This window comes from Silurus meridionalis, chromosome 11 (genome assembly GCF_014805685.1).
Source record: "Silurus meridionalis isolate SWU-2019-XX chromosome 11, ASM1480568v1, whole genome shotgun sequence".
Lineage (NCBI taxonomy): Eukaryota > Metazoa > Chordata > Actinopteri > Siluriformes > Siluridae > Silurus > Silurus meridionalis.
In genome coordinates, this window is record NC_060894.1 from 18,924,729 (window position 1) to 18,950,007 (window position 25,279).

At 39.7% G+C, this 25,279-nt stretch overlaps 1 protein-coding gene across 3 annotated transcripts in view; it reads right to left on the bottom strand.

Annotated features, from left to right (window-relative positions):
• The window catches only part of slc12a2 (solute carrier family 12 member 2), a 58,720-nt gene extending 33,594 nt beyond the window's left edge, over nt 1-25,126 (bottom strand). For 2 of the 3 annotated variants that reach the window (XM_046861889.1, XM_046861888.1), the window contains exon 1: nt 23,465-25,126. In XM_046861889.1, the coding sequence (XP_046717845.1) occupies nt 23,465-24,013 (549 nt within the window). In that variant the 5' untranslated portion in view covers nt 24,014-25,126. The remainder of the gene's footprint in view (nt 1-23,464) is intronic. The other variant, XM_046861887.1, reaches the window with a different exon arrangement.
• Between the last annotated feature and the right edge of the window lie 153 nt (nt 25,127-25,279).

Consider the following 25,279-nt stretch of genomic DNA (forward strand, 5'->3'; position numbering starts at 1 on the left):
GCAAGTCATGATGGCCCAGTGCTACTCATAAAACAGGTCTCGTAGCAACCACACTGAAGGAGACACTACTTGTACATTTACACCCTGTAAAGCTGAATTTGTTTTGTTGTCTCGTAAAATCCTTTGGACAACAAAACGAGCACTGAACTGACAAAAAAGTCTTATTTATTGGGCTACTGCCACCAGAGCATCATCCCAGAGTAAAAAAAAAAAAAGCAATCTTTTCTCAAAAATTGTTGATTCAGCAGTTTGTGTTATTTCAGAATTTCCATTGAATAAACAAAGAGGTAAATGGAAACATGGCTACTGATTTGTGGATGATGCAAACATGCCACAATGGCCTTGAGGATGTATTGGGATTTGTTGCCATGGTTCAATACCAGTGTGCGGTTTAAAGAATTGGTTCCCAACCCGGAGGGTCACCAAGAGCTCTCTCGATTTGTTTGTATTTTTATTATTCATTCATTTTTCATTTATAACACCATGATAAATAATTAAACAAAAATATTTGTTGTTGTGTACAAAAAGCAGTATGTTTTTTAGTTTTTTTAAAATACAAAAAAATAAAAAATAAAAAGAATAGATTCATACTCTGATTAAATGAAATTCATGTTCATGGATTTTAATTTGCTTCCGTTTGTTCAACAGGTAAATAGCAAAGCCTGAAAAGAAAAGTCTGTCCTTGTGACCCCTTATACGTTTTGAAGGTAATAAGTGAAATGGATGCATTTGTTTAATATTTTACATTAAAATAATAAAATGTTAATTCTACTGTTATTTGTTCAAGTTTATAAAAAAAAAATATGGAAACCTTTTGTTGGAAAAAAATCCTTATGAATAGTTGCAGCTAATAGTATTCTGCCATTTTTGCATTCATCACATGGGGGTTATGGTCGTCATTAAAAATCTTCGATGTTAAAATAGGGGTCTCCTGCAAAAAATAGGTTGGGAACCACGGGTGTAAAGGGCAAACCAGAGTGCAACATAACCAAAGCTCCAAAAGTATAGCATAACAGCTCTTTTCCAGTCTTGCTGATTCACATTAAACACTTAAGCCATTATTAAAACTGATGAAAGCTGTTATTAATTGCAGATATGAAGGACCTTTGATAAAAGACACGCATTTATGGGATGTGGGTGTTTGAGAAAACATGATCACACTAGACATTCTGAGGTCTGATATTTCTTCAATATAAATCAGGGCTACATATTTTCTTCCGGGTATGCAGGATGCAACGGTGCACATAAACCTTAGCATTCATGAAACAGAAAACACAAAGTGCCAGATTGTCTTTTGCTAATGCTTCTTCTTCATAAGCTGCTGCAAAAATCAATGAACGCGAGACTGGACATCATCGATCCAACAGTTTTATTTGATTGAGCTCACTTTGAACATGTTCAAATCAGATGCACCCAAAAGCCTGGCTTTAGTTTTTTTTCTTTAATCAAAATTGTATTTTATTTTATAGCCTGGAATCAAAGTGTTAAAGTTTTGTGATGAATCTGGAAAAGGGCTGTGCTTGTATTTTTGAAAAGGTAGCAGGACAAACACAGTTACACAGTTTTTCAAAATTCTGGTCCAAATTCAATTATTGCACATATTTTCTGGGCTTGACTACAAAGCAGAAATAGAAACTTGATTCAATGCAAGATTGCATGCTGACAGATGGGCCGAAAAAAAACTTTTACAGTCAGTTTAAAAAAAAAAAAAGAATAGTTGAGTTAAGTGAATTATTAAATGAATAAAATTGTGATGTAAAGCATCCTGGAATTTTGCAGGTAGAAATAGCTTACTTGTAAAAAATTAATGTCAGAGTAAAAAGGCCAGACTGATGGAAACTGACAGAAAGGATACGATTACAATTGTATGTACAATTTATTTAGCCACTCTTGACATCCATGGTGAGCAGAAAACTCACTCAAATACTTACACTAGCCCATTTTTCCTGCTCAAACACTGCTGCGCTCCACCAACTTCCGGTTTCTGCTCGTATCAAATGCAAAACACTGATGCTTTTTTATTTTGTTTCGTTTTCAAGGCTCTTCTCTGTTCTGGCACCGAGGTGGTGGAATTAACTTCCCCTAGATGTCCAACAGTGGAGTCTCTGGCTATCTTTAAGCGACGGGTGAAGATCTACCTCTCCCTGCAGCGGTTAAACTAACACATTTCCCGGTTTGCTTTGCTTAAAAAAAAAACCACAATTATTTTGTAAGTTTGTAATCTAGCGTACCGGTGTATATTTATTTACTGATCGAGAAAAGCACTTTTGTACGTCGCTCGGGACAAGGGCGTCGGCTAAAGGCCGTAAATGTAAACTTTGAGGACAAAATGTTCACTTGCTGCCTAATAAATCCCACCCACTAACAGGGGCCATGATGTAGAAATAATCAGTGTTATTCACTTCACTCTTTATAATGGTATAACATAACAGACTGCCTGGTCAGTGTAAAACATCTGCAGCTAGTGTGCACAAGCTCACCAAAACTGGCCAGTTGAAGACCACAAAGACCAGATGATGTCTTTTTGTTAAGGTCAGGTGATGGTGATTTTCCTTTTAGATTACTCTTACCAACTATTTACCAGAAGAAATACTGTTTTCAATCATTGAGAAGAGCGAACAGGTCTGTGGATTGGGGCGTTATGGAAACAAAAGCAGTAATAAATTATAAAGTATGCAGTCTTTGGCATGTGCTCCAGCATTAGGCTGGGGCACTGGGGCGCATCACCACCTGAGCCATCTGTCTACACGAGCTCTGTACCTGCATACATAACGTCATTAACAGCCCTGCCAGGCTCCCCTTACACCAGGGACACTAGACTATTAAGAAGGAGGGAAGCAGAAAGAAAGAGCTGCTTTGTTATGGCTTTGGAGCCTGTCAACACTCTGCCATGGTACCAGGTGAGGAGGGGAAAGCAGCAGCAGCAGCAACAGCACTGTACAACATGGGCAACAGACTTAGAAAGACCTGAAGGTGAAACTTTGGCTGGAGGTTGTAACCAACTGCAGAATGTCGAGTGAAAATAAGTAGTCTGTGGGGATCTCGGTACAATCTTCCAGGAATTAAGTAGCAGTTAATTAGAGAAGGCTAGGCCTCTCTACATTGGGAATAACATTTACGCACATGCAACATGACTGAGAAGAACACACAAGTGTGCCTTTGTGAAAGCTTAAAGCTCTTGCACTATGCCTGGGCCAAACCTGAGAATATTCTGCCTGAAAGATTTAAACTAGTGTCAGTTTTCAGATGAAAAAGTGCATGATGGTATCTTCTGGGTAAATCCTGTAGTGTGGGTATTGATTACTGGTATATAATCATGGACAAATTTAAGTGCACAAATCAGTCACATTTCAAGATCAATAAATTCTGCATTCTGGAAAGAAGGCGAACATGAGAATATGTAAGATAGAGGTCGACTGATTCATTGTTTTGCCAAATAGTTGATTTACTGTTGGTAAAAATCCGGACCGATTTTTTATAATTTATTAGATACCGTGTTTAACTCATTAACTTCATTCCATTAATAGATCAGTGTGCTGAGAGCGAGAGAATGGTCCTACTCTCACCAGGATGGAACAGCTTTATTATACTCCACAAACACAAGAATGCACCATAATGTACATCACAGTGTGAACATTTCTCTCATATTGCACAAGTCCAGTCCAGCATATTCTACCAGACGCCACAGCCAGGCATTTCAGCAATCACGCCAAGTGTTAACGAGCATAAGCACAAGCGTTACTGAGGCTCACACGCTATAGCAGAGGCTACACAAAGAACGAAGACTGAAATAGAACGGCTTCACGCGTAGTGTGGCATTGACTGGCAGTGTCTTGAGAGATCACAGTAATCTGCTGTGCATCATGAATAGCTAGGTGGGGGAAAAAAAGGGGAACTTAAAGGAAAAAAAAAAAAAAAAAAAAAAAGTGTGGCCTTCAAACCAAGCAGCCAATTCTGCTCTCATGTAATGATCATAAAAGAAGTTAAATCTGAAGGTGTTCAGCAGGACGACTGATGGCACTAATGAGTGGCACATCGTGTTCTGAACGAACAAGTATTATAATTTCACCAAAACTGTGATGTAACACTTACCCGTGTTTGCTCTCTTATTATACACCTCTTTTCTCAGCAGGTAATGAGTGGTAGCTGGAAGCTATTTTTTGACAAAAAGATGACAAAATCTGACTCCATAACAACTCACAAAATCTGTGCCTATATCACTGGGTCACTTTTCTGAGATTGAAAGAGAAAAATAATATATAAAATAAATATATATGTGTGTATATATATCCATATTCAAACAGTTTAATGTATATAAATGGTGTATGTGTGTGTGCGCGTGCGCGTGTGTCTCTGTATATATAGAGACGCACACGCACACACGCGCACACACACGCACACACATGCACGCACACACGCACACACATGCACGCACAAACAATTTTGCTATTGAATTTGTTATGGGAACCTATAATACAGAGTAAACATGTAAAAGCTACAAATGAAGAGGATGTAAAGCAGAAGGCAAAGGAGTCGCAGAAGATAAGCGGAATTTGCTGGTCTATCTGATCAAAGATGTACGATTAATAAAATAAAACTCTGCTGGAAAGGTCACAAATAAGCACAAGTTGTCTCACTATTTTGAAAGAGCTCACCAATAGTTATATGGGATTTTCCAAAACCATTTATTATCCTAAAAAGCAGCTCTGGAATGAGACGGTTCTTTGATATAGTTTATAATTTTACAGTTAAATTTTTCAAGTCAATCAATCTTTGCTTGTCAATTAAAAAAAATAATTCATAAATGAATAAATAATATAGGTAACAATTCAATGGATATTCTGTCAAACCTTTCCGGCCTTTAGACATTCTAAGCTCCAGGTTTAACCTGAAAACTTTGTGTAAGATATTTATTCTAGTTTTCATTTCATTCACCTTCATTCAATTGTAAAACCTGGACCTTTTGTGTTTCACTGATAATCATACAACATCCACCTTTTACCTGAAACTCCTCAAGGGTTTTATATTTGCCAGGCACTTGCCACGTGTTGTGGTTTGTTCAGGTTATTACACTGTTGACTTTTCCTCTCCACAATACTGATTAAAACGCATTTCTCTTAACTGCGTTCTGTGAATTACGCATGAATTTATCTCCAGGTTTGTTTAAATAACACTGTGGCTTAAAAACCCTCCCGAAAACATGGCATGACTCCTGTTACCAACTACCACAAATAGTTTACTTGCGCCTTGGCTCATTTAAGGTCGTAAAAAAGTCACACTGCCATCAATCACCAAATTACAGCTATACTTGAAAAGGGGGGGTTGTCGGGCCTGTTTACACTGTGAGATGCGAGAATTTTGGTCAAACAGCAGCTGCTTGAGCTTTAATCTATTAGAAACGGGGAACAACATCTGGAATAAGATTTTCAACAAGCAGGTGACGGCCATGTCTCCACATACGTTTAGGCACATCTGGCTTCCTTTTATAATATAAGGCTGGTATACCAAGTTGTACTCTGGTAACAGTGTGTGGTGCCCCAATGTGGAACTGAAAACCAGTGCATTAAAACAATGTAGATCCAGCAAAGAGCAAGCCATCATGCTTAATGCTTAATGCACAAGACAACTTTCACATTAGTCTCAACGTGTCTGATGAATGAGAGCGAAACTTGCCGAGTGGGAACCAAGCTTAAAAAAAAAAAAAAGACTCGCCACAAGTAGCCTTGGGACCGATCAGAACGGTGTGTAGCAGTCTATTATACTACTCACATTCCTTTCACTTTTAATATCACGCTCCGTGCCATTTACATTGCCTGTACGCTCGTGAAAAAAAGGAACTGGTATAAGATTTAGTGAATACAAGTGCTGACTGTTATGTCACTGCACGATATAAACCAGAGAGACCTCTCTTTCAGGCGGCGAGCACAGAGTACATGTTCTCTGAACGACTAAAGAGCACACCTTACTGAGGCAAACTCCTGCACAAAGGAAATGAGTTTTCGTCTTTATAAAAAGCGGTTCAGCATTTACGCACAGGATGTTTAGGAGATTAGCACAAACAACTAGTCAGCTGGGTCTGTGAAGCATAAAATCATAGGTACTTTGTGTTTTTCTTTTTAAAACCCATAATCGGTCTGATATTCATAATGCTTCAAAACAAACAATTTATGAATTAAATCTGAATGATGGTTTTTTAATACTCGTAATCAGTGGCCGCATACATTTCAGAAATCCAGAAGTTGAACAGCAATAGTTTAAATCCACTCTTAAACGATTCTAGCGTCTGAGTTCACTTAACTGTGAAAAGTGTTCATATTTGTGCTAAAAATGCAGCAGCTCTTTTATTACGCATTTCCTCTTATTTCTAAGAATCTGGTTCCGTGTTTAGCATCTGTAAAGGAAGAAGCAAAAGAAAACCAGGTTTCAGTTTGTCAGCGTTTTGTAGCCCACTACTCGTGTTATCTAATCTAGCTTGTGGAGATGTACTTGTCAACCTCAAGCGTGTTGGTAAAGTCAAGTACTGATGTAGGTGAGACGGCCAGGGGTTCAGATAGTATTCCAATCCATGTAAAGTATATCTGCATGAAGCTGGTTTAGTGATGAATGTCATGCTGGAACAGGTTTGGGTCTCCTAATTCAAGTGGAAACTGTTACCGTATCCAAAAGACTTCCTTTACAATTGTAACTCCAACTTTGGAACACCTGACTTTTTCCCGCCATATGTGGTGTTTTCTGTTGTGGATTTTACCACAATGTGTATATCATTACAGACAAAACTTCAATATTTATATTTTGAATCAGCCTAAACACCCTTCATAGAGTAGACTAAATCACTGCTGCATAGCCTCCTCAGAGAAGAGAGACAAATTTTTTCTTCTTTCTCTCTCTCTCTCTCTCTCTCTCTCTCTCTCTCTCTCTCTCTCTCTCTCTCTCTCTCTCTCTCTCTCTCACACACACACACACACACACACACACACGAGTTGTATCTCTGAGCAGCTCCTTCAGTGACAGACTGGTACATCCTAAGTGTCTGAAAGAACGATACTGAAGGGCTTTTCTTCCTGCTATTAGATCTTACAATCAGATCTGCTCCCAGTGAACCAGCCACCACAAAGAAACAAAATGTGCAAATGAAGCAGAAACACAGTACATATATATATTATATATATATATATATATATATATATATATATATATATATATATATATATATATATACACACAGTACAGACCAAAAGTTTGGACACACCTTCTCATTCAAAGAGTTTTCTTTATTTTCATGACTATGAAAATTGTAGAGTCACACTGAAGGCATCAAGGGCTATTTGACCAAGAAGGAGAGTGATGGGGTGCTGCGCCAGATGACCTGGCCTCCACAGTCACCGGACCTGAACCCAATCGAGATGGTTTAGGGGTGAGCTGGACCACAGAGTGAAGGCAAAAGGGCCAACAAGTGCCAAGGATCTCTCGGGGAACTCCTTCAAGACTGTTGGAAGACCATTTCAGGTGACTACCTCTTGAAGCTCATCAAGAGAATGCCAAGAGTGTGCAAAGCAGTAATCAAAGCAAAAGGTGGCTACTTTAAAGAACCTAGAATATGACATTTTTCAGTTGTTTCACACTTTTTTGTTATGTATATAATTCCATATATAATTCCACATGTGTTAATTCATAGTTTTGATGCCTTCAGTGTGAATCTACAATTTTCATAGTCATGAAAATAAAGAAAACTCTTTGAATGAGAAGGTGTGTCCAAACTTTTGGTCTGTACTGTAAATATATTTGTACTGTGTTTCTGCTTCATTTGCACATTTTGTTTCTTTGCTGCCGTGACGGAAATTTCCAGAATGTGGGGCAAATAAAGGTTTATCTTATATGCAACAAAAAGTCGGTTATTATAAAAATACTATAACTGCTCTTTATCATTACACAAATGATAGAAAGTCTGATTTGCCTTCCTGCATTGTGGAAGTGTGTATTTCGAGATGTTACGTATCAGTAATGTGTCTGTTTAGAGGTCACTTTCTCTGTTTAGACTCCAAGACAATGTCAGATAAAGTATTAGAAGGGCTGGGCGTTAAAAGGATTTTCTGCCTGTAAACATGTTACAACGTCTGAGTAATAACCAGTTTGATGGCCATCTTGATGAGGTTCTGCTTCAGCCTCAACTAAGACCCAACAGAAAATTTACCTCTAACATTAACATCAGTTTGGCTTTTTGCCAATAAAAATAAATGCTGAAAGACAAAATGTGGGTGTATATGAGCGCTTGACCATAAATTGTTCCCTAATACATCAGAAAGAATAAACCCAGCAGAATAACACTTCCGCATTTCACAGCACTGTTGTGTTTGTGGTATGAATTTAGAAGAGTTTTTGATAAAGCGCTCGGATTATCAAATTAGTAAAAAAAAAAAAAAAAAAAAAAAAGTAAATTGTCTTACACTTCATTAAAAACAGACGATTAATATTAGATGATTCTGGAGTGCATTGAGGTGCTTACAGTAACACAAAATTAGCACATTTACTAAAAGCCCCGCCCACTTTTTCATCTACACATGTGGCACATTCTTGCTTTCTGTCAGAGAAACTGGAGAATGCTTTGAGTTCATTAATATGAACGTTTGACTAACAGAAGTGTATAATATTTAATATTAGTATAATTTAATATCGATTAAGTCTATTTATTGGAGGATGTCGCTGATGTACTTGAAAAAAAAAAACCTTTACCCCAATTCTCGCTATCCTTCATCATTCTATTCTCAGGCACATTAAAACAATTTCAGCAGATCAACAGTGGAAATGTCGACCATGTGGTCATTAGACAATTGTAAAAGTTTTGATTTATTTTTACATTTTACTGCAGATCTACCTCTATATACACACACCCCGTACACCAATCCACTTTTAATAATGTAAAAATCACAAGCAGGATAAAATCCATATCCAATAAACCTCAGAAATCGCAAATTCTTTCGTATTTTCAACAAAAAGGACGTTTAATAACAAATCATAGTTCTTCCGGAAAACTCAATTTGGTTTTGCTACTCTGAGATGTTTCAACATGCCTCTCAGCAGGAACGAACAACAACAACCCAACTTTTCAATTGATTCCAACATTTTGCAACTTTTAATCCGCAGTGGAAATAAAAATGCAGCTCAGTCCTGTTTGGCCGTCTGCAGAAGCTGCTCTGCCAGGTTGCGTTTTATTTCTGACTGCACCAGAGTGAGCGCCAGATTAGTCTCTAAACAGGAAAAGAGCACTTTCTCAAGCTCCGTCGGCAGCAGCCAACAGAAGCCCCTCAGCACATTTTCATAAACATACGAGTGTACGTGAATAGTTCACCTCGGAGAGAAGTATAGGTGGAGAGCGGTTCCTCCCTCAAAACTCAAAGAGGTTTTTGTTCGGAAAAAGCAATTTGGTTTGCGGATTGCACAAGCAGCCAGCGCCTCCTGAAACCCACTTTGTTCACGATAACCTGATATGGGAAGTCAGCGGCCTCAGTCCTCAGCTCTTTGGCTTTAGCCAGGGCAGGTTAACGAAACACCACGATTCTGTCCGGGGTTGAGTGCCTCTACACGGGCGAGCTGTTCACAGTATCAGTTGGATCGCACTCGTTTTCTTCCTTCCGTCTGTGTGGACATCTGTGGTGCCGTTTTACTCCGATTTACCTTCTTCCTGTGCGTGTTTATTTATTAACACACAAACACAAACACACACACCCCTCTGAAAAAGAAATAAGACCACAAGACTTTACACATCTGTTAACGACCTGTTAGTGGAATATGCCTGAACAAAACAACGGTGTTAAGCTTTTATCTTTGTTTTTCTTTTAATGCAACAATCATTTCCAGTTCTAACGCACAAGCCGTATTCGTGCGATCATCTTCGCTCGATTAAGGTGGAAGGCATCCGAAACGAACACGATCTCAGGGAATTGCACATCGCTGCCCTCACCAAAACACACTCATGTTCTGTATACATTGTGTGTGCGGTTGCTAGGAGAATAGGAATTTCATTGCATGGTGTAACACATGAACCTAAAATAATCCTGCAGCACTACTTGGTTTGAATCTCACCCCCTGCTGCACTACACACATCGACCGAGGTGCAATGCAAGATTTGTTTTCCTCTGCTTACGATAACAGTCACCTGGAAGCAGGGGTGTAACAGTGCACACATTCACACCAAATGCAATCTTTGCTTTACCTTCAGAACATAGTTAAAATCCGAGTTCCCTCACAAACATTAAGCGGCGGACCACAAATTTGTCACTCTGACTACTTGATCCATCCCGGAAGTGCGATTTGAACTGCGCACGTAGAAAACAGCTGCCACTTTCCGTCTGCGCAAACATTTTTATGACACGTGTTATGGATTATTTTACGTTTAATGCACAGCTTCAAGAATTTCTCCAAAATGAGAAATTCCTGACAGTTACAGGTACCAAGGGAATAAACAATAGATAAATTGCATTAATTAGATTTATTCTATTTTAGTTTTATAAAAATATATTTTTTTATTTAACTATAGTCGCAAATGTTAATAATAAATGACAAAAAAAAGTAGTAAAAAAAAAAAAAAAAAAAGTCAAAAAGTAAATTTATGTTTTGCATTGCTTCCCCTTAACTGTACCATAATTGAAGCGAAACGTGACTTAAAAACCGAGGTACGAATGAATCGAACTGTGAATTCTGTGCACTGCGACACTTCTACCAGAAAGGCTCAAGAACAGCTCGTAGTGGAAGTGTTGAGTTGTCAAAATATGCAAATGTTCTGCATTAGAAAATAATAATAATTATAATATTGTAATTACCCAAAATTCTTGTTTATTTGATATTAATATTAAGTCTCTGGAAAAATAAAACAAGGGACTGAGCCGAATACCAGCGTTTTTAATATTTCACTTGTCCATTAAAAGTGCAATTAAACCTACGACACGGTGTACAGGTTGTATAATTAATTGGAATAACGAATCCTCTATAGCACAATCTTCCATGTTACTGAACTCAAATATGGTTCAACCAGCTAAAATAGAAACATAGCAGTAAGCCAGCTAGACATGTACACACACACACACACACACACACACAGAGAAAGCACTGGAACCTCTGTATAACCTCGGAGGCCTCACCCATGGCTGCTAGCACAATCTAGCGTGACTGCATTAAGACCGAGCGCATCAGGCCAGCCCTGAGGTCACAGCGAACAAAAGGGCAGCAGACACACACACACGTATGTAAACACCCAGCCATGTGTACAAGCAGACAATTTGTGGAAAGTGTGTTTATGTTGGGAAAGAATCATTGTTAACAACAATCACCTGATAGGCTGCGAATGTCCATAGCATTGTAAAAGGCAGTAGGTGTGTGTGGGGGGACTTTCTTTCGACCACTCTGGACCATTCCGTCACAGTATACACAATTCTAGAGGTCATTTATTTAAACACGTTTTTTCGAATAAAATTTCATATTTGGAAAATTCGCGCATTTTGTATTGTACACAGAAAAATGCTGTAAGAATGGAAATACCGCTTGGGGGTAAAATATCCATGCAATACGAGCTCATATCTCCAAGATAATCGAGCTTCCTTTCCAAGCAACAAAGCTTCGCATTGTTCCTGCGAGCTCACTCATCACTGGCTACACACTCATGATCAATCCCCTACCTCGAAACGATTAGAAAGCCAAAAATCCAGCCGGTAACACAAGGCTAGAGATCTGTGCTCGAGTGGAACAATCGGACAAGTTCATTTCCCAGAGCTGAATGAGAGGAGGAATTAATCAAAAGTGCTGCCTTTTAGCATACACAATCTCGAATGAGATCTCCGTCAGCTTCGAGGTGCTTTAGAACTTGCAGAGGTTCCTGTGGAATGAGCAGCACATGCAACCTTCATTTCTACTACAACTTTTAGTTCAGGGGTCACCAACCTTTTTGAAACTGAGAGCTACTTGAGAGCTATTATTATTGATGATTTATCAACAATCATCAGCAATGATTTAACAAAGTAAAAAACAGCTATTTTTGGAAAAGGCCCACGGGCACCACTTTGGTGACCCCTGTTCTAGTTCATTCTACTGTCCTAGAATGGTTCAGGGATTCTGGCAAATCTTTCCAGGTGTTAGTTAAATGCTGGAATAAGTGTATAAATGGAGCAGGGGACTATTCAAAATATGAATGCAGTTTTAACTCCTTGAAATGTGTTCTTTAAATTTATAAACTCAAAAGTCCTGGTACAACCGTAAAAACCAAATGCATTGCTAAATCATTTGTAGGAGCATCTATACATCCTGCATAGATGATAAACCGGAGCAGTTTCTTTCCTAAAAGAGGTTCTGAATAAAATTACACAAAAAGGCACCACAAACTTCTATACAGATTACTCAGATGCGTTTTATTTAAATTTAACGAATTTCGCAACTTCCGTGACATTTACATTTACTAAAAGATTTGTTGAACGAAGTTTCTTTCATTTGTCTTTTTTTTTTCTTCGTCAGACTCTGTGAGAGCGTACAAAACTGATCTTAGGGAAAGGCTCAGCATGAGAAACAAGCTTTAGAGAACCTTTTATAATGCGAAAGTGTTTATATTATACCAGCTTCATGTAGAGATGGCAGCAAAGTCTCAGTCTCTCTCAAACATGACAAGAGAAAAAGGATTCCTGTGGCCTTCCTGCTTCTGATGGCAGTTTGCACACACGCTCTCCTAAAGCCAACACGGCCTGGGTGGGGGGAGGAAGGAGAAAGATAAATAGTGAAGCATGTGGAGTGGAGCTATGATCAGCTGCATTTACAGGCCCTTCCCTGAGTTGCCCGAGCTCAATGGCTTCCACACTACGCATTCTGCAGCAGTCACTATTTACTCAGGAAACATTAGCGTTAAAGAGATAAAACCTTACAAGTCTACACCGATTACGCTCTTGCTTCCTTTTCTGATAAACCCGTCCACATGACGCTTTATTTTCTCCCCACTTCAGGAACATTTTAGAACTCCTGTGAAATTCAACACAGCAATCTTAACAAAATATTCAGAAAATGCAGTACAAAAGATTACACAGTGGAGCCAACAACGAAAGCCTATTAAAATCACGAACATGAAACGAGCAGGGTGGAGGAAATCCCACTCAAAGGTAAATAAGGACGCCTGATAATTGGGTTTCTACTCACATAGTTCCTGTGAGAACTTATTGGTTATATCCTGCCACATTGTCAGTGCTAGCAAGTCTCCAATAACATTTATAGAAAAAGACAACAGACAGGTTTTTGGCTCAGCCAGCTGCTGCTGCTTCTTCTTTCGGCTTCTCCTTTTAGGGGTCTCCACAGCGGATCATCCTCACCACATCCATAAACCTCCTCTTTAGCCTTCCACTTTTCCTCCTTCCTGGTGGCTCCATCCTCAGCATTCTCCTACCGATATACCCCATGTCCCTCCTCTGCACATGTTCAAACCATCTCAATCTCACCTACCTCACCAAAACATCCTACATGCGATGTCCCTCTAATAAACTCATTTCTAATCCGGTCCATCCTCGTCACTCCCAACGAAAACCTCGAAATCCTCAGCTCTGCTATCGCCAGCTCCACCTCAGCCAGCTAGCAATAGAGAAGTTTACACAGACTGGGGACGACAAATCATGAAGGTTAGCGCTCCAGAAGCCGATCAGTGTTCAGAGGAGGAGGTCAGGGAAAAGGACAGGCTATAGGATTACAACTCCACCGAAATGCTTTGTTTAGTGATGGGAATAAAGCAAGGGCTTACGCTGCATTCAACTACAGATTCCAAGTCATAATTTCTTACTACCTCCTACTAGGAAAATCTCCCATTTAGAAACTTGAGATAACCTCCTCAAACCCAAACTGAGGCACATGAATGAACGTAAATTAAGCAGCTTTTTTCCCCCTTAAAAGGTGTTGAATGCTGTATACTCGCACCTGCGACAGATAAATAAACACTGATATTGGGTTGCTAAATCTAGATCATTGACTATACCATATGTTGCTCTGAGGAGAAAATATACCTCATTCATCACAGTTAACTGGCTAGTTTGATGCTAACAAAAGACAGACATTGACGTGTTCATGGTTTGTATGGTTTGTTTAGTCCCCTCCTGAACACTGAAGTCAACAAAATGACATAATCCTGAGTTTGCATTTCTGAGGTAAATTGAATCCAGATTTAATCCCATTTGCTCATTAGGAGCAGTCAGTCAAACGGAAGTGTGGGGAATACAGGAAACTGTTCAAAAGAAACTAAACAACAGATCAATGAAAGAAGTCTAAACTATTGACGCCTCAGAATTTCACAGCAAAAGTCATCTCTGGTGTCATTCTAGATCTTTATTATACTCATGAACATCCAAGTAGATCAGCACAGATTTTCCCCCCGAACACATGCAGCATAGGAGGACCGATTTTGCCTGGGGCCCTTCAGAATGCTAAAGTGACAGGCAGCAGACAGTATGTGTCACTACAGACAGCTGTTCTGCAAACCCTAAAGTGTCAACAGTCTTTGCATGTCACCTCCAGCCACCATTTAATGATTGGCTTCTGGATTCTGCTTATTAGATCAGGCAGGATCCGGTGTTAATCTTCGCTCGTTACGAAGGCTTTTTCGGAGTGGTCCTGCTGCTCCTAAAATTATATCCTGAAATCAAATTGCAGCTCCAGCTGGCTCGATGTTGACGTTCAGACATCAAGGGACGTACTGCTGACGTCTCCACATCAACAAGCGTTTTCCAACTGCTTGGGATAGAGTCTCAACATAAACTACACCATCTGTTGCACAACTGCTGTTGTAAGAGCAGGACAGTCGAACGCCCACCTGCTTGTACGCATACGCTAACGTTTCCCAAACGGAAAACCCCAAGTAATCATCCCTAAAGCTGCTTCGCTACATTTAACCTCAGCCCGTGTGTGATGCATCTTTAAACACGTGATATTTATCCAGCTTGGTCTCGCTGGAGACCGGGGTGTTCTGCCTGCTGTGCACTGCTTTCTTCTTAACTGCCCAAGAGACTGGCATCGATATGGAGACACGAATTGCTCGGCGCAAGTCTTCCTAATTTATACAATTTTTTTTTATTTCATATTCCCGTTGCAACAAACTTTGCATGTACAGTAATGGAAAATTGTAAATTTAAATACAGAGATACATTGCCATTTTGAATATTTTATTGCTATTTTGCATATTACATTTGAAATAGAATTTTGCTTCCTCTCTGCTATATAAAATATAAGGAATATAAATATACGCTTGCATTTGCAATGAATTTGGCACCAAATCCAATTTGAACTTGACCCATTTTTCTTTTTGGTATTTAATTAAACAGAAATAATTGGAACTATTAGTATAGAATTACTAACGGCTTTCCTGTTTCTCCTGCTTCGGTTACAAAACACATCATTTAAACATCAGCGGTTTCAAAAACTATTACAATCATCAGTATTGACATCAGCTGATCCTCACGTATTAATAGTTCGATAATATCTGCAAGTGAACTTACAGAATTATTTTTTATGTCTTTTCTTCCATTTTGTTGTCGAGCAAAAGTTAATGGACACCTGACAGTAAGATTGTTTTATGCTTTCTGAGCATCCCAGTTTACATTTAGTCCCAGGTTGCTGTTATAAGAACCTCCACTCTCCTGGGAAGGTGTTCCACTAGATTTTGGAATGTGAGAGATTTGTGCTCATTCAGTCCAAAAAAAAAAAAAAAAAAAAGGCAGGTACTGATGTAGGTGAGGTGAGGAGGCCTGGGGTGTGGTCAGCGTTCACATTTATCCCAAAAGGTGTTTAATAGGGTTAGAGCTCTATAGCAGGCCACTGAAGATCTTCCGAACCATTTAAAAGCATATCTTCATAGAGTTTGCTTTGTGCACATTGTAATGCTGGAACAGGTTTGGGGTCTCCTTATGAAGTGAAGGGAAAATTAAGCGCAAGTGCATCCAAATACATTTTATACAACTGCGAGGATCTAACTTTGTGGTAAAAGTTTGGGGAAGTCCTAATACTTTTATTTATATAGTGTCTGTTACATTAAATCGATGTCACACGTGTGGTCTTGAGTAACTTCTATTTGTAAATCATGTGGTTTTGGTGGGCTTGCTTTGATTCATGGTTTCAGTTGCGTTTGGAATTAACCGCGGTGAAATAAAATTAACGTTTAGATTCCTCAGGCCTCCAGACTAATTCACTGTAACAATCCCAGCACCAAGAAAAAGAAATCTAATTACATTACATATAATAAATAATCATACATTAATGCACACACAGTTACTGCGAAAACAATGAGAAATAGTAACATTACAACGGTTAAAATTAGAAAACAATCATGACAGTCTCTGGGCAGTGATTTCTGAGTAATCTATCTTCAGCACTCCCCAAAGTAACAGCGCAGAAGTGAAATGTGCCAGATGTTGTGAACGAGATACTCTATCAGTACAGCTGGCAGCGCAACAATTCTACTGTTTGAGGTCCTCACACCACAGAAATGTGCCTGACGAATCCGAATGCTCGAATTCTGCTTGGAGCTGCTGCACTTGTGACTCCTTTCCTGCTGTGTGCACGCTTCCAACATGGATACCATGATAATCCGAACTTCCTGAAAACACTTTCCGCCCGTTTTTCAAACTTTTGGTATATAATTTCACCTGGATACCCAAGAAACTGCTGCTGTAGACATAAATAATGTCCTGTTCTAGGACACAATATTATTATTTCAACATATGTTCAAAGTCTTCAAAGCCACCACACACACACACACACACACACACACACGTGATCACAATCTATACATGGATTCCTCCAAGCATGCTTCATGACTGTATCTATAGTTTAAAATCCCTATGCAAATAAAACAGTACTAGTTATGTTCTTAAACTGCACCCGCCACTTTTTTCAGGTTGGATCTCATCATCATCGCCATCATACCGCCAAAACTTAGCGTGCCATCTACCTAGTAACATGAACCGTCCTCCCTTCCTCCACAAGAAGGAAAGAGGAGCTTCTTTATGAGACGCTTGTGCTTTGTGTGGTATAATCATGAGGAAATTAAGCAGTAACTGAATAGATGTAGTTCAAATGAAAGTTGGAACAGTCTGTTTAGTCAAGCAATAAGCAACATAAGAATCGCACACTATTTCAGAAAGCTTTTCATAGTATTTTTTTTTTCAATGTGTTTGTGATCTTAAACACTACTACACACGTTTTTTTTTTGCTACCATAAACATTTCACTGCTTAACAATAACCCTTACATGTATAACAATCTTGTGTTCTGTCTATAAAAGCTCTTTTGAGTAGGGTTGCATGGAAACTTTCCATGGGGATTAATGAGAATTTATGGCAATTAACAAAATCGCTGGCTCGCCTGTAACAGGGAACTAAAATGTATTTGGGAAAAAAATTCTTGAAAAGAGATTCTTGGTTAAAACAAACAGATTTAATGCAATTTCAGTTCAATTTCTCTCACAGCACACTTACTGCATGGCTATTGAGGCATTTCTCAATACAAAGAGATTTTTTTTTTAATCCAGCACGTGAAATAATGTCAAAAATTGTACATCTTGGCGATTATTTACTCAAATTTCATAAATATTCCATAAATTTAGATTTAAAAACTTCCTTGTGCTGTGTGTAAGCTATTGTGCAGCACAATTATACTATATAAAAAGTATGAAATAAAAGCCAAAAGTTGTCATTTTTTAAAGCTGTATTGGTTTGCATGCATGTCAGGTTAAGACAAAAACAAAATGTTTAGATTTATGTTAGCATATGATACAGTTTATATCAATTTCACAAAATTCTAAATATTTTCCATAAATTCCTGGTATGTTACCAGCTTAAAATATTTCCAAAATTCCCCGGATGATCCCATGGAAAGTTTTCTAAAATTGATCCAACCTTTCAACCCCTGTGCATCATGTGACCCTTTTTTGCTCAACTATTATAGGTAGAGAAAAAAAAAAAAAAGGAACTATCCATCCAGCCCTTCCTCATTCAACACTACATAACCCAGCTGGGCATAAGTACGTGTGTGGTCATGTGGTTGTGTCAGGTTTCACATCATGTCGTTCTCCTCAGTAGAAGGAATTCATCTGTAAAATCCAATGAAGCTCAGATGGCACCTCAGCAACATGACCAAAAACCAGGTCAAAAAATGGAAAAAAAATATAAAGTGAACGAGTGTTTTATTCGTCCAGAAACATGCTGTAGAGGGTTTTTTTTAGTGACGGTCCAAAATGTTCCTGAAAAACTCACAAATGCATAGTTATATTACCTCAAAATAGAAAAAAATGGATCTTCAGATGCTCACTGCTGCTGGCTACAGTAAACGTCAGTCTGAAAGAGACTGGGAATTCCTATTTCATATTCAATACGCTTTGCCAAGTAAATGCTGCAGGATGCCTGATAGCTGAGAAGAATGACTCCTTACTACAAGAAACACAAGTAACTTTATATTTAGAGGTTTTTCTGAGGAGACCTTATTTTTGTTTTCATTATTATTTTGTTGTTGTTCTCTGATTCGCTCTTTGATTGCTTAGATTTTAGCTTAGGCTGTTGCTGAAATTGTTTTGCACCTGTGGACCGCTGGAGTTTTTCCCTGGAACCTAGTAATCTGTACCGTGTCCAGCTTGGCAAAATGTGAGGCAAAATTCAGACACTGCGATGTTTGTTTATTTCAGGTAGCTTGGCAGGCAGCGCAGCACTACTCTTAAAGCCCCTCACAGCATAGAAATCTGCCTTATTTCTCCTGATGTACTAATTCTACTTGAAGCTTCTGCACTTGTCAATCATCTCATGCTGCTGTGGATACCCTTATGATCCAAACCTTCCAAAAACAGATTCTGCTTAAATGTATCCTTCAGTGCCTAATCTCATCAGCACACAGTCAAAACGCCCAGTGGTCAAAATTAGCTACCTACATTAAAAAAAGCTAAATACTGTATATATTTTTTTAAAGTATAGTAAATATATACTCTAATGACTTGCACTGAATAGAGTCTCAGGCTTTGGTTTTTTTTTGGGTTTTTTTTTTTTAAATGGCATGCGATTACTATACTACCATTGGAATTTCCCGATCGACGTATTGGGCAGGGCTGTAGAGCAAACAACTTCTGTAAATAGAAATATAACCGTCTTTATAACTAATCTATTACCTGAAATCTTCAAATAATGGAGAATTTGCTGCACCACAACCCAAACCACAGACATTTGAGAATTCAACAGTCAACAACAGCATAATGAGGAAAAACTCAAAGGCGACACAAAAATATCCATAACGCCATAATATATAAAGCAAAGTTATGGAGTTCTAGGCCCAGACAGTCTGTAAGCTGGGGAAGACTTGTGGCCTATTTTGGGCCGTGACGCAGTCGGGGGGCGAGTAATCTATTAGAACACGCTGCTCAACTGGAATTTCACTTAACAATATAAACACACATTAACGACATGCAACAAGACGTTTGCACACTCAGTTTTACAACTGATATTTGGAGTTCATTTGGATTTTGCCCAGTGCATTGAGGCTAACTGGTAAATATGAGTAATGAACTTCTACATTGTTTAGTCTATTGGATGTTTCTAAAAAGAATACAATGACAAGCGAATCCATTGAGCTAGTAAAAGTATAGTGTATTAGATTTTGCTCTTGACTGGGTGCTGATTAACTATTGAATGTAAGGGTTAGTTAGGCTGGTTACGTGCATGAATATAATCACAGAAACGTATCTATATATAATCATTGCCCTCTAACATGTTTGGAATGTAGCAGTTTGAACCCTTGTTGGTTTCGGCTAAGAGACTTGGTTCTCAGATATTAAAACCTTGATCTGCTTAACGGTTAGGTAATGTATTGTAACCGGAGTTATTTCGCTTGGATTCATAAGAATTTCCTTATTAGTGTGTGCTAATTAATCCACCTAGCAATAACTATCCCACCTCGGTCAATGTGAGTAGTGCAGCGAGTGACTAAATTCAGAAGTGTGTGTTTGAAGCCTTTTTTAAACAATTATTTCAGCATTTATGAATCCCATTAACACATACTCCAACAAAGACTGGTCAAGTACAAGCAGAGTTGCATACCAGAGCAAAATTAAGTGCCCCCTCACCAAATGAAGCCAAATTGTAGAATACATTTCAGACCAGCCTTTTGCATGAGCAGACGATGCACAGACGGAGCCGACCAAGCAGCTAATTGTCCAATTACTAACAGACCCATGAAAATATACACACAGGAGTTTACTCTGTTTACGTGACGTTAGCATAAATACCTCAGTGTTAAAGTTGATTGGCACTTTTGCATATTATGATTTCGGGTGATTTTTTGTCTATGTACAGGCCTTGTTAGAGAGTCTTAGCAACTTCATAAACCCACTCTGTGCTCGTGACATTTACCATAAAAAAAAAAAAATATTAAAAAAAGAAAAAGAAATCAGTCTTTTCTCTCAGCAGCGACGGCATCAATATTTCAGCACGATTCGCTTCTACTCGGCCGCGCCGCAGTGAATAAAGCTGCTCTGTCAGGGTTTCCCTCTGGTTGGTCAATATCACGCAGCACCTCACGCAGTTCCTCCTCACGACGAGCCGTCACACATACAAAACAACCATATAATCACATCAACAAAAACGTCACAATACACCATAAGAGTTATGGGAAATCTAAGCCACAAGCAGGTAAACATTAATGACCAGTGATCATCCGTCCCAGTTAACGGTATTGGCACATGCATTGATGTGTGTTTAAGACCCACTCGGGGCTAGAAGACCTTCCATTACGTCATAGATTCGTAGCTCAGACGCATCCGGTCAATGAGTACAGTAGGAAAATATGGTTCCATCTACACAGCGATTCGGCCTGTAGTAAAGATTCAAGCAGCGAGTTACACAACGATTGATCGAGTGAGTTTGAGCCGAACTGACACCGACCAAATGACACGGACCGGATTCAGGCCCTGGAGAGGAGATCGTTGGCAAATTAGCGCTGAACTGTGAATAGAGCTCAGCGGGATGTAATGAAAAAGATGTCCAACAGCCAGCAGTTTGGGTACAACACGGAATGACGGATTTGTACGATTATATAGACTTTATCAACCTTGTCAAGCATGCCCTCAATAAATCCAAACAATGCTTTTTATCGTTTCCGATTAACATACAGGATAAAAGTCACAGAAGTGCGTGTAATTTACAAGCACGTGGAATTAAGGCATTTTACGCATCAAATCACACCAAAAGAAAAAAAGAAGTGATGGGTCATAATGATCGAAAGAGAGAGCAATGCTACGACGGTATTGACTGGTCAGTCACACCCACGTGTGCCCTATTTTGTGTTAATTATGCTACACGTGATGACCACATGGTATGCTCATCAGGCACGGTAAGCTCATCAAGCACAGGCGTGCTCTGGCCCTCAAAATGCCACTGAACAGTCACACCAAAAAGATTTCACACCCACATTATGTACTAAGGGCACAGTAGGTATTTCACGGCAATAGTCCAGCAATTGTATCATTTCGGGGGCAGGTGGGGTTTATTGGATTCTCTAATGAGGAGCAGAGCAAAGAGAAAAAAAAACAACTAAAAGACAGTCAGATATGCAGACAGGCATGTCGAATTATTCTTCCTCACGTCAACCGCAAAAAACAAAACTTCAACTGGAATGTCAACATTGCATGACTTTCGGTCATTACTTTTACCTTCCAAAAAGCATTCGACAATCTAAAATCCTAAACTGGCACGCTTACAAAACTAAAACAAGAACCAGAGCACTAATATTCAAACAATGGGACGTATGTTCTCTCTTTAAACCTATTAAATCTGCCAGCTTACAAGCTGCATAAAGCAACAAGCGCAAGTGTAGATGAACTTCTAATACTTATGTCATTCGCACTCAGCCCAGTGCACTTACGAAGCTCTCAAATGAACTTTTTATCCTTTATTACTGTGCAAATAAATCCCAGTGCCTAGTAAAAAGGTAAGCAAGCTAATTACTGACAAGATGTCTTTAAATTTCACGCCTGCGTGCAACAACGCTGCATGTGGGGATTCAGAAAATCAGGCACATGCTTTGCATGCCAGACTTCTAAGTGGTTTTGTTAAAAAAAATAATAATATTAATAATAAATCATATGCCCCTGGCATTGTGTTAAGTCATACAAGATACACTACAACTGAAATGGAAAAAAAAATAGGTGCCAAAATATATGCAGCTTGTTCATCAGGGACGAGGACTTTACAACTTGAAGGCATTGAAAATCCACAAACGAAACCGAAGATTTCATAACGAGTCTGAATGACGTGAAATATGAGACTGTTATATATTTTTTTATGTCTCATTCTAGTGGAACTGATTCTGCACCCACAGTCGATACAAAGAGCTCCCCTTAAATCTTTTTTTTTTATACTTTTTTCACAAATAAAATAAATATTACATGTATGGTTAAAGGAAAATCAACTCAAACGAGAAAACTTCAAATTATGAGCAAAATTATTTTTACTAAACATCATTCTCTCAACAACTCTCAAATTAATACCATGTGACGAAACAAAAACAAAACAAAAAAGTGTAAATACCCATCAGATGTATAGGCTTTTATACGTTTTATTTTTTAGTGTATTTATAGTTTCAGAAAATTAATTACCATTGTTTCATTTGTTTTCTTCATAATTTGTCAAAAGTTGGAAATCACAATGCCAATAAAGCAATCTCAATTTACACTGGATGGTCAAAAGTTTGTGGACACTTGGCGGTCAACACCATAACTGGAAAGTAGCATAGTGGTTAAGGCTTTGGGTTACTGATTGGATGGTTGGAGGTTTAAGCCCTAGTATCACCAATCTGCCACTCTTGGCCTCTTGGGCAAGGTCTTTAACCCTCTGTGCTCCAGGGGTCTTGGCTGACCTTGAGCACTGACCCCAACTTTCTAACAACGCTCGCTTGTGCGAGCAAAGAATATCACCGTGATGTAATGTACATGTGAGAAGTAAAAATCCCCTTTACTCTAAACATCCCATTCAAGTATTTTATCCCAGTGTTGTAACATCTAAAACCACCACTTTCCACTTTTTTGGAGTGTGGCTATGAGGATTTATATCCAGTTTAATCTGAGCAGGACACTCCTGTTCTTCACTCCAACCATGATCAACCATGTCATCATGGAGCTCGGTCTGTGCACTGGAACTGCTTCAAGCATTTTTATTCCAGTAATGGAAAATGTGTAAACTTTGTGGGAATGGCAACAGTTACGCTGTAATGGTTTGGTGTCGAAAAACATTTTGCTACATATAATGTAAAAATGTATTTAGGTTGCCAGATTGGTTGTTGTAAAACAGTTCACGTATTTTATCCAAATGCTAAGTTAAGTCAGTGCAATCTGGCAACCGTGCATCTCTAGACTATACTTACAAGGTCGGCTCGTACCCTGCCCTCTTCAGTGAGATGTTCGAGGAGTCTCCAGAGTCATGTCTTACCTTATCCAGCTCATCGTGCAGTTCAGACAGGGTGGGTCGGATGAGCTTCTCGCCCAGGGGTGCCGCAGTCTGACGGTAGAAGTCGATCTTGGGCACGGCGTCGATGGTGTTGTGGCCGAACGTGCGCAGGTAGTAGGTGTTGGTGTGCGTGTCGTAGTGGTAGTGCTGCTGGCCGGTGGAGGAGTGCACGCTGCCCTCGCTCAGCGCCGTGTCGCCGTTCTGCAGGCCGTCGCCGGGCGCCGCGTCCGGACTCGTGGCCGCGCTCGCGTCCGCGAAGTTCACCACGCGGAAGCGGCCTTTCGCCTCCTCCTCCACCGCCGCCGCGCTCGGCACCCTGCCGCCCTTCTCCTCATCCTTCTCCTCCTCATCCTTAGGAGAAGAGGCGCTGGTTTGATCGCTCCCAGCCGCCTCGGCCACCAGGTCGACCTGAAAGCGACTCTGACTCGGGGTCGGACCGGCCGGTGCTTTGTCGCCGCTCAAACAGAGGAAGTCGGTGTCCTGGTGCGGGGCTCCTGCCGGCGCCTGAGACGGGCTGGAAAGCTCAGACATGGCCAACCTGGAAAGCGCGAGTCGCTCTCTGACGTTAACGGGCCCGGCGAAAAAAAATGCGGTGATGCCACCACGCTGCTCTTGGCTTCAGGTCTCGCACGCTGCGAACCCAAAACAAGACGGAAGAATAAAAAAAAGACTTGTTGGGTTTCCGCTTGACGGATCTTCAGACAGGGCGTCTGCGACTTCACACACGCGGATGCAAATAGAGATGACCGGTCACACGAGGCATCGGCTTTCAGGTCGAGACCAGCCGAGCTCCAGGGCGATTAGAAAGTCAGGCTGAGATGCAGGAGGAGGTCCGTTATGATGGTTATGATGGTGGCTAGGTGTGTGTTAGTGAGAGCTCTAGCTAGTTCACATGTGATGCTGGAGCGACCTTGCCGCAACTCCTCCTCTCGTTTCAGCGCCTCTTTTCGCAGCTATATACACACACACACACTCACACACACACTGTCTGCAGTAGGGCATCGCTTCAGGGGCGGGATCCAAACCATGATGCGAGAAGATCTCGCGAGATTTCTGTTAACACAAGCACGAGAGCGAAGCTTGTTCAGGGTGGAGACTACAGCAGTGAGTAGCGTCTTCAAGGAGAGATCTTCAAGCAGTCTTTACAGATTTCCTGCTCTTTCTCTCTGTCACTTGGTGATATCAGGAAACCAAACCCTATGTCTAATATACAGACCAGTTCCACAGGAGACAAATGGGGAAGTCAACTAGTCAAGGAAGTGCTCTATATTTGCATACATCACCCCATGCCTGAGATAAAGAGAACTCTGTTTTATACCCTTATTGCTGTGGAAGCACTTCCCATGTAAACATCTTTCATTATTATGTGTTTCTAACATGTATTACAAATCGGTATATGCACCGCACCTCCTCTGAACTTCTTGCACCGGCTCTTTGCTTTCAAGGAGATGATTTGTCGAGAGTATTAAATAAATCTGTAGAGCATATAAAAGCTTGAGGTGGTTCCCGTGCTTCAAAGTGATGAACAGGTCACAGCATGGACCATGAATAAATCCAGTGGTAGATGAAATGATGTACTTGAGGTGACGTAGAGATACACTCGGTAAAATATGACTCCAGTAAAAGTGCTCCCTTTAAACTTTCACATGAGTAAAAGTACAAAAAAATTTTAATAATTTGCCTTCAAATGTACTTAAGTATTTAAAATACTATGATTTATTATGTCTATAATGTCTTATTATCATTTTTTGACTCTTTGCTTAATCATCTCAGTTTATGTAAAAAGACTCTAATGTT